Raw genomic sequence first — 11,227 nt, forward strand, 5'->3', positions numbered from 1 at the left:
GAATTACTTTGAGTATGAACTAACCTGCCAAGTCAAGTGACCATCTATTTTATAAAGTTCATGAATTGATAATCTAAAGAGTAAGTGAGTACCCAAGAGGTGTTCCCAAAGTTCAAATTAAATGGTGAAAAGAAAAAATCATACTATATGGTTATGACTAAGATATACTCGCTTTGTAAAAAGTAAATTAACATGGTGCCCAAGCAATGAATAACAACCCCATGATTCGCACAGGTGAGGAGTATATTCTCAATAGGTTGAAGGTTTCGTCATCACTACCTTTGTAGTTGAGATTATTTCATGAAAATCAAGGTTAGCTAAAAGACAAATTCTCCCTTGAGTCTCAAATTTAAACCAATCTTGAGTTATTGAATGGGAAAAGCATGTAAATCACAAAGAAAGAATAGGGTTGAGCTAATCAAGAGGGCTATAAATATGTCAAAGATTGATATATTTGTGGATTCTAGGTATTCACACACACAAGTAACTCCCTTGAGTTGAAGGACTACAGTTTTTTGTTGAGATCATGGGTGCCTTTAGACCAAACAAACTTTCTTGGGAGAGCTAAATTTGGAGAATCTAGGTTTGGATGTATTTATACCTACTAGTATGGGTGATATTTTGGAGTTGTTTTACTTTTGCAAGGAGGTACTTCTCATAGAGATTTGAGAAAAAATTAGGAGTGAACTACATTGGAGAGGTCTATTGTACTTTGGAGTATTCTTGGCAGAGTTTTAGAGTCTCGTATCAATGTGTATCACTGTAGCAAAGTGATTAAGGTTGCATAATGTGGTCAAGCTATCATCTTGCCAAATTTTTGTTTGAGACATTGCCTTGGATGCAAAGTTTGTAAGTTTTATGTGCTACTATAGTATATAGAGTTTTCTTCAAGAGTTTGTTTTGTGTCTTTTGGTTTCATCTCGATTCTTTCACCTCTCATATCTTGTGCCTTGAATCTTGGTGGTTTTTGTCTACCCCCTCCTTGACAACATAGGGTCTTATATACAAAGTTTATTCATGCTTGACCTTGGCATTTTATCTACCTTTTAGAGGTGTACCCTTGATCCTTGGACCCTCTCTTCTTAGTATCAACCATAATACCATTTTAACATCTATAGTGTGAAATGTCTTTGGACTTTGTTGGATTATAGAAAGAGATAATGGTAGCATTGTGGATGTCGATTAGAGAGACACTCTAGCATGGTAAAGGTGGTACATATATTTCTTTTAATATTCTCTTAAGTTATGATAATGATGAAGAATCTAAATGTTTTCAATAAATTCAGCTAGACTACTACATGCAATTATTGACCCATATACTTTTCACTTTACGCAAATACAAAAGCTCATCTTCATGATGTGCACACTAGATTTATATGTGTTATATATAGAAACAAATGTCAACCGCAAAATTTATTCCTTTATTCTTCGGGCTACATATATAGTATTATGCATGTAACCTTGATTGCTACTCTGTATAACTTATTATAGTTGAGGCAATGGCTCGAACAACATGCCATTTTTCTCATCTTTGCTACTCCCCATTTAGCAACACCAAGTGTTCTCAATCGTCAATTGTAACCATAAGTAGACATTGGCTTGCATCCATGATGTTCAACTTGTGAAGGAGCTTGTGGATGTGATTTTCAGCATGGAATGTTAGGTCTTGGTTGTGCTTGCCTATAAGACCAAGAAAATCTATTAGACTTAGTCAAAGCCCTTCAGCTTTGAAGCATGAAACAAATCTCATATGCAAAATGAAGCTATTTGTTTTATGTTTCTACTTAACCCTTCAAGTTGTTGGATTGCCTTATACTGCTTAGGTATCTCCATCAATGCCGCTAGAGCAAATTGCCCTTCTTTTTCGGCTAGAGTACAACCTCTTGACATGACCTCAGCGAAGTTTACAAACTGCAACATGAAATGTAGAGATACTTTAGGACAATGAAATCTAGTGTGTCCTAGAATACCATGCAACATGTTAATAAAACCTATCGTTCCTAGTGCCTCGGCACAAACAATTGGTCTCATTGAGTACTCATGATCATTACATGCATTCCAAATTCTCTTTTGTTTTGGCTTATCGATTTCTACATTGAGGAGATCTACATTCACTTAAATGAAACTAGAGATACATTTTCATTTGGTATTTTGATTGTATTTTTGCAATGACTAATGTGCATCTATTTAGGTACACACACACACACACACACACTCTCTCTCTCTCTCTCTCTCTCTCTCTCTCTCTCTCTCTCTCTCTCTCTCTCTCTCTCTCTCTCTCTCTCTCTCTCTCTCTCTCTCTCTCTCTCTCTCTCTCTCTCCCCCCTTTTTTGTTGCACCCCCTCCATGCGCTACTCACTCTCTCCCAATAGAGTTGTAAGAAATCTTAAGCTCTTTTGATGAAAATTGATATGTGCAAACTAGGAAATTAACAAAAGTGGCTTGTTTGAAAAGCACCTGAAAGTTGTCAAACTTGCGTTGTGGAATAGCATCATCGAACCATTTCATCTTGTCCCATGGCCCATCTCCAACCCCCACCAAAACAATTGATAAAGGGTAATTACTGTGAAACTCAAAGATACATATCATGAGCTCATGATCACATAAATTACATTCTAATTAACTTGTATGCTACTAGTGTACCTTGCAGCAACAATGGCATCAATGGTTGCCTTCTCTTGCACACTCAACATCCCTCCTCTCACATTACCTGTTACCTGGTCAATACAATTTAATTTCTTACATTCTACCCAATGCCCCCTTGACTTGTGTCTTGGAAACCATATTGATTTACATATTAAATTGTATTGGTTAACATACTTGGCCATCAGCAATAATAATAAGAACATGAAATTGGTCTCCATTTTGTTTCACAACATCTATTGCAGCATGGATAATAGGTGCAAAAGAAGTGGGGCCTGCATAGAACATTAACATTGATTTAAATCTAAAAGGATTAAAATATTTTTCTTATCAGATGTACACAATAGATAATTATAGTATCATCAATTGGAGTTGGTCACCAGTACATATTAATTAGTTGTGTAGATGACTAACCAGAGAGGTTGATATTGGGAAGTATTTCTCTATAGCGTTTCAAGACTGCTTCAAAACCAGCACAAGGACTTTTATCTAGGTTGAAGTTGAAGCAGCTTCGGTCATGGGTGGTTGCTGTGATTACAAGGAAGGCACATGGGGAACTATTAGAAGGACTTGAGTTGATCAAGGACCACGCAATCTAGTGCAAATCTTGAGGAGAGCACAAAAAGATGAAAGAGTGGCAAACCGTCTCCAAAACCGAAACAAGGGATTAGGTTATCTTCATCGAATTCCAAGAGTGTCCTTCCAATGATTGAAATTGCTTGCTCATAAGGATTCTTTCCATTAGGAAGAAGCGCATGAAGGCTAAGTCCATCGAAAGAGTATTGACCTATAAGAATATTTAAATCCAATTTGAGGTATAAACAACACTTATCATTAGCCTTGCAAGGCCAATGTGATCTCATATTCCAACAGCGAGTAGTGATGGATGGAGATAAAATGCCATATACAATATAACTTGGTAAATTATCTCCTCGAGATCTAGCTTAGTGATCGTTGTCTTAATCATACTAATACGATCTAATAATCGATGTTAGGAGGTTCATAACAATAAGAACAATTTTCGAGTGTGGTCAATATGTAACTGTTTGTTGTCAACCAAAATAGACACTCCCATTGATATTTATCATCTTCTACCAACGTAACAAGATTCGAAACCATGTAAATACAAAATCCCAACAAATATTTGATCAGTGTCTCGACTTGCTAATTTAATATAACACCTCCTAGCCGCCTGAGGCGGTGTATTGAGGGAGGCCATACAAGCTAGCGATCAGGCAGTGATATTAGACAAATGTACAAGACAAGATGATGATCAATAGCACATACACTTTGATCAGTCACAATACAACGATATCGAATAACCTTGAATTGAAATAAGGATGGGTGGCCGGCCACGCATACATTGATCGATATGCTATAATTGTACATAAGTCCCAATAACCTCTACCAACCAAAAAATTCTTCATATGGAACTTCCATAAAGAAATTTTTTTTGTTGTCCAGCTTTTATCCCACAATTTGAGTGATATTGTCAGTGCCTTGAGCATTTGCCATAGTTGCAGCTTAGGTATTTAGTGATGTATACAACCTGTAAGTATCTGACTCCTTATCCTATAGTTCAGGACCAATTTCCTACTATTCAAGACAGTTTTCCTGACAACCTGCTTGCTGTAAGCTATATTTCAACAATGAAAAAACACAGTCAACTGAGCATAAACCAACCTCAAATCAGTTCAAAACATTCTATGGTAGTGGCAAAACATCCCAGCAACAAACTATATCCTTCCTGCAGATGTTAGGTATCCTTCCTGCAGACAATAAATCAATACCGTGGTATAACCAGCAATAAATCAGTCCAAAGTTTGGACTTTCAGCACTTACAATATCCCAAAAATCATCTACCACTCAAGTGATATGATCCAAGCATTTGTTAGTAGCAAATAAGCATCACAGATACTTCAACCCTATAGGTATATTGTTTCCAAATTCAGGACAGTAACCAGTTTACTATTTCTAGCCTGCAAATAAGCTCCCAATTTGAGCATTTAGCACTCCAATATCATGCTCAAATGCATGATAACAAGGGCATATACATTGTTAGGATGAAAGCCACTATTGCCCTGGAATCACCTGTTGTTTACTGTAGTAAACAGCATGTCTGCACAAGTCTGTGTTGAATATCTCAAAATTTGTGAGAAATTTGAAAAAACTTTCTTCTGCAAAGTTGTAGATCACATCAAGACGGTTAGGTTAAGTGGGCCATTTCTCTAAAAACTATTTTTTAAGCAAGATATATCTTCTACAAAAAAAACGAGCTGCAGGCACAGTCTCATTTGATGATGTTTTGTTTAGATTCGATGTCTTAATGTCAAATGGCCACTACCAAGCCTTCAGGCTTCAAGCATTCAAGCTCTGATACCATGTTGGAAGAGAGGGAGAGAGACAAAGTGGAGCGAAAGATGAGCCTCAGCTCATTCTTATTCTTCTTTTATTATTCTTCCATCATACTAACTGAAAGAGACTTACACACATAGGTATGGCAAACCAATACCAACTGTGATTAAGTCACTGACTACACCAACTTATTGAATGCCACATACATGTATAACTGTATCCAGATAATTTCAGTCACACACATAAAGATAAATTGACTGAAGAGTAATGCGAGCTTGATATTCTAACACTTTTTTGAATGCATCCCAATCCACATCTCACTGAAAAAGATCATGGATTCTTTCTTGAAGACCATGCTTGGCTAGTCTAGCAAAATAGCGACTCCATGCATGTTGCGATACACCAAAGAAGAGCATTTTCTCAACATAGAAGCTAATGAAATCAGAGACATTTTGACCATTAAATTGTTTTAATTCCCACCCAACTTCCTCTAGGGCCTTTATAGCTGCGGAATCAATCTTCTCTTCATTTTGCCTTTGTTGTTGTTATTGTTGTAACATTTGGATTTGTTGTTGCTGATTTTGCTGCAGTATGTGTACCAACTGTTGTAGAGTATCTCCTGAAAAATCCCCCATCTTGGAGTTCTCTTACACCGACCTTCACGTTGGGTTTACCAATGTCGCAGCGCGTAGGGTTGAAGGTCACCACAGGGGTTTGGCAAGAAAATTGGACAAGATAGATAGAGATGTGCCTTCAAGAGATAAGTAGATTACCTTGAATTTTTAAAGGTTCAAGAGGTACCTCACAGTCAATCACAGGGGTTTGAGAAAGAAGAATGTATGGGGGCTCAAGAGCTTAGACTCTGGAGATGGTAGAGATAAGAGAAGGGTTGAAGGTTTCAAGCTAAGTTCTTCAAGATGTTAATAGAGCTTCCAACTGCATGTTCTTAGCAAAGATCACAAGAGTATTATCTCATAAGTCCTAACTCAAATCAAGCTTGTTTTCTTGACTGTAAGAGTAATAAAAAATTATAAAGTCAAGTACAATATGATGTCATATATAATAAACAACTCTATATCCCATCATTTATACATGATGCCATAGCATGAATCAACTTTGTATGATTACATTCAATGTAGACTGTTAGGAACAAAAGCTTATGTGTCAATTACAAGGCTTGTAGGGCAAGGAGACTTGCTTCAAGAGAGCTTCAAATTTGATAACGATAAGTTACCACAGCCAAGAAATAAGAGAAAAAACTCCTCTTAATTCAACTCAAAGCATTTGTGAATTATCTACAAACATTGCCCTCCATAGGGGTGCATAACACTTGCATATTTTGACAATATGTCTTCTCTAGAGTAAGAAATGAATTAAAACGACACTGTTGTAGCTAATTCTCTAAATATGGTTGAAGATATCAGCCCTAAATATCGTTCGAAATTCACCTCTAATGATAGCATAAACTTCCCCTAACACATGGTGTTGGAGCGTTTGGTGTCAAAAGTCCATCACAGAGGTAAGAGACAGCATGGTGAAGGGAGATTCAGGGGGAGGAGTAGATGGAAGAGAAGGGGTTCGAAGAAATAGAAGACATAAAAGAATAGTCATAGAAAGAAATAGAAAATTTATAAGAATACTAACAAAGATGAAGCCTGTCAGTTTATTCCTACATTATGATAAGATAAAACTCTTGTAAAAAAAACGTGTATAAAATAATGCTTTCCTCTATGCTGCTTAGATCGCCCATCTGATGCTTCCATTGGCTCCAAAAGGGGGGTAAACTATTAGGACACCTAGCCAGAACTCAACCATATCACTCCTTCTTCATCTCCCACTTTGGAGTGATGTTCACTGCCTGAAAAGGATGCAACAAGCTACCCGGTTTAAGAGAGTTATCTTTATTTTGTTGGCAAGGCACACATCTAGATACAAAGTCTTTAACATCCCGCCATAGGCCTTTCCAATGGAAGCTTTTTGAAACTCGGTCATATATTTTGAAGAACCCTAAGTGGCCAGCAATCAGTGAAGAATGCATCTCTTCAAGGATCCTTTGGGTGAAGGGAGAGGCATGGGTAATCACAATACAGCCATGGATCCAGGCCATGGATCCAAATGAGGCCATTGTGGAGCTGATATTGGGAATTGTCATCCATGACAATTTGCTATAATTTTCTAGAAAAGAGGGCTGAATTCAGCATCAAGCAAGTATGCCTCTTGGAGCTCTTCAATCCAATCATGGTGGAGTTCAGTGATGGATGAAACCTTGCATGCCCAGATGCGAGAGAGTGCATCAGCCACTACATTCTCCTTGCCACGGGTGTGGGTAATCTCAAAGTCATAGTTTTGTAGGGTAGCCACCCATCTACGTTGTTTGGGAGTGAGGTTGGGATGAGTCAAGAAATATTTGAGCACACACTGGTCACTTTTCACCTTAAATCTGCTGCCATACAAGTAGTGATGCCATTTTTTGATAGCATGAATGACTGCCAACATCTCCTAATCATAAACATGCAACTCTCTCTCTTTATCATCCAATTTTTAGCTCTCAAATGCTATTACCTCGTGTTCCTGCAGCAAGACTGCACCAATACCCCATCCACTAGCATCACACTGGGTGGTAAAATCCTTTGAAAAGTCGGGCATACGAGGATGGGGGCTGAAGTGAGCAAGTCTTTCAGCTACTGAAAACTGCAGTCAACCAACTCATCCCATAAGAAAACCTCTTTTTTCAGCTTTTCCGTTAATGGGGGTGCAATTGTGGCATAATGGTGAATAAATCTCCAATAAAAGGAGGAGAGACCAAGAAAACCACGCAAGGAGGTAGTGGTAGTGGGGGTGGGCCACTCCCGGACACATTGCACTTTCTTAGGATCAGCTTGGATGCCTTTTTCACTAATGATGTGTCCTAAGTACTCAACCTCTGTTTGCATGAAGACACACTTGCTTTCTTTGGCAAATAGCCGGTGCTCTCTCAGTACATTAAAAATTTGCCCGACATGCTTCAAGTGCTCATGCAGTGACTTGCTGTAAGTGAGTATATCATCAAAGAATACCAACACAAACTGGAAAAGCCATGGCTGCAATATCTTGTTCATTAAGCTCTGAAATGTGGCGGGTGCATTAGTGAGCCCAAATGGCATGACAAAGAAATGGTGCAAGCCACGGTCAGTCCAAAAGGTTGTTTTGACTTCATCACCCACCTCATTTTGATTTGGTGGTAGCTAGATCGCAAATCAATCTTGGTGAGATAGCGTGCTCCCTTGATTTCATCAAGCAAGTCATAAATTCGAGGGATGGGATATCTATTTTTTACGGTGATCTTATTGAGATCACAGTAGTCAATGTACAACCAGAAAGATCAGTCCTTTTTCTTAACCAATAGAACCGGGGAGGCATAAGGGGAAGAGCTAGGCTCTATGAATCCCATCTCAGTGAGCTCCTTGACTTGCTTTGCTACTTCCTCTCTCTCACATTTAGAGAGTCGATATGGGGGTTTATTGATGGGCTTGGCATGGGACTCCAAGTCAATTGGGTGATTCACCAATCTTTGAGGGGAAGGGTAGTGGGGGGCTAAAATAGGTCCTCATATTCAGCTAAAAGCGCTTTTAGTGCTGCATTTTGCTTCCCCAAGTTGTGTTGGTCATCATTATCCTTATGCAAATGCAAGACAAAGATTTGGGAGCGTTTCTTGAATTCTTTTTTGAGTTGTCTTGCTGTTATAAGCTGAAAATCTGCATTTTCTTTGATTCCCTCCAAGTGTACAAGCTGCCCATGCATTACAAACTCCATATATAGCTGAGAGAAGTCCATAGATATTTTTCCCAATTGCTGAAGCCATTCACATCCCAATACCACATCCACGGGGCCCATATCAAGGGTAATTAATTCCACCTTTGTTGTGTAATTTTTAGCCAGCATAAGAGACACTTGTGTGCATACATGGGAGCTCACTTCCTCATTTCCATTGGGCATTTGAACCCGAAAAGGTTGCTTTAATTCAGTGGAAACACATGTCAAACGGCCGAGTTGATTTATTCACAAAACTATGTGTGCTGCCACTATCTATGAGGATGTATACACTCTTGCCATCAATGTTACCATGCTCTCGTAAGTTGTTCGGGCTCCTAGAGTCGGTCCATGCATCCATGGAGATCGAGCAGGCTAATATATTGGTGAATGAGGGGTGCCAAGGGTCATTCCCAAGCATGTCATCAATGGGGTAGCCACCGGGGTCAAAAGGGAACTCGTCCGATGAGTCGTAAAATTGATTGGGATCAATATCCTCCTCATATTCAGCATTTTCAGCAAGTATCATTATTGGAGAGTTGTCATGCATGTCCTCTTCCAGCTTGTCACTATCTTTCGTACATGCTATTAAACTTGACAGTGGCATTCTTAAAGGGGCATTTGGATGCATGATCAGTCGTGTACTTATCCCCGCAATTAAAGCACAAGCCTTTGGCTTTTCTATCCTTGACAACTTTAGGAGGAATGAATTTTTGACCATTAGGACTGAAGCCATTCCTTGCCTTATTTTTAGCATACTTTTGGTCACTTTTGGGGGGTGGTGCTGTCCCAAAACTGCCATATTTCCTTTCACCATTAAAAGTGGGGTAAGTAGGAATTTTGGGGCTGCCATTCCATGCATTGTTGTTGCGATAATTATTAGCATATGGGGGTTGCCTGATAGGGTATCTTTGCTATCCTACAATGGGCTGCATGCTCTCATTGCAGCGGTATTTTCGACCATAGCGTTCGGCCAATTCTATGGCTGCAAACAGGGTGGCTGGCTTTTGAGCCATTACATTAGCTGAAAGATGTGCATCTAGCCCATAAATGTACTTATGCAATGTGGCCTCATCATTGACTGCCTCAACATACATGGACAGGTTCATAAATTGGTTGGTGTACTCCCTCATGGTGAGATTTCGCTGATCAAACTGATACCATTGCCTAGCCAAGCGTTCTTTTTCCACAGGGGAGACAAAAACTTGGATCATATGCATCTTGAACTCTTCCCAATCACGAAACTAATGATTTTCTCTTTGAACAAACTCCACCATGTGTGGGCAAAACCTTCTAAATGAAGGGAGGCAAAAATGATCTTTGCCTCATCGGTACGGGGTAAGATGAGAAAATAAGCTTCCAATTTAGAGGTCCATTCCTCTAGTTCATCTGGGGATGAGGATTGCCCATTGAATTTTGTAAACACAATCTTATCATGCAACTCATTTGGGCCTGGCCGCCCATGAATGCCATGTGCTACATGTTGCCCATACATGCCTTGCTATCCAAAATTCCCATGGGGGCCATGCTGCCCGTGCATTACATGAGGACCAAATTGCCCATTAGGACCTTGTTGTCCAAAATGTCCATGCTGCCCATTACCATATACATGCTGCCCATTGCCGTGTGCATGCTGCCCATTGCCATGTGCATGCTGTCCATTGCCATGTGCATGCTACCCATTGCCATGTGCATGTTGCCCATTGCCATATGCATGCTGCCCATGATCTCCGTGCATTCCATGCTGCCCAAGATTTGCATTGGAGTCATTCCCTTGAGTGTGCAAGTAGCTTCCGTTACGGGGGAGCTGGGGTGCCAATGATAGGCTTGAAGGATTTGTAACGGGGGAGGGAAGGAGGGGCTCATCATGTCGAGTGGAGGGCTCACCCGTCTCATAAGTGCTATGGGGAATGCCATGGGTAGCACCGAGACCTTGTGGACTGCGCCCAGTCTCCAAGGGGGGAGGGCGGTTAGCCTCACGGGGAGGGACATACTCCTTGGGTTGATCCGAGGGGGGGGCAATGGCAGGGATGAGGGCGCCCATGCGCTCTATGAGTAAGTCCATCTTGTCCATCATCTCAGAATGACGGTGATATTGGCGGCTTTCCATCTCCCTGTGGCATTGCTCCATCTCTCGATGTCGTTCAGCATGACGGGTCTCATGTTGGCATAAGGTTTGGTTGAGTAGAGACAAGCGGTCTATCTCGGGGGCACCCTCTTCAAACATGTCTTCACGACCCTCCTGGGTTGAGCTAGTATCATTCATTGAGGCATGGGAGTCTCTTATTTCACGCTAAAATTCCTCCTGGGCCTTTGCTTTACCCTTGTGGCCTGCCATCCCAAGTGCAGTCCACTAGACCCCTTGTTACAGAAATGATGACAACTTGAGCTAGGGAACTCCAATTGCCAAAATTTCTAATTCAAATGAAATCCCTCAATG

The 11,227-nt window shown here is 40.2% G+C and overlaps 1 protein-coding gene across 1 annotated transcript; it reads right to left on the reverse strand.

The window, feature by feature from the left end:
- Window positions 1–1,746: 1,746 nt before the first annotated feature.
- LOC148010589 (E3 ubiquitin-protein ligase RGLG3-like) lies at window positions 1,747–9,316 on the reverse strand. The gene is made up of 7 exons (XM_087671555.1): window positions 9,229–9,316; window positions 3,287–3,430; window positions 3,058–3,171; window positions 2,821–2,918; window positions 2,644–2,717; window positions 2,458–2,563; window positions 1,747–1,911 (listed from the first exon to the last, which is right to left on the reverse strand). Exons 1-7 carry the CDS (start codon window positions 9,314–9,316, stop codon window positions 1,747–1,749), a joined length of 789 nt encoding a protein of 262 aa, XP_087527681.1.
- Window positions 9,317–11,227: the final 1,911 nt, after the last annotated feature.

This window comes from Lygodium microphyllum, chromosome 29 (assembly GCF_053477565.2).
Source record: "Lygodium microphyllum isolate KBCC chromosome 29, Lygodium_microphyllum_v1.1.10, whole genome shotgun sequence".
NCBI lineage: Eukaryota > Viridiplantae > Streptophyta > Polypodiopsida > Schizaeales > Lygodiaceae > Lygodium > Lygodium microphyllum.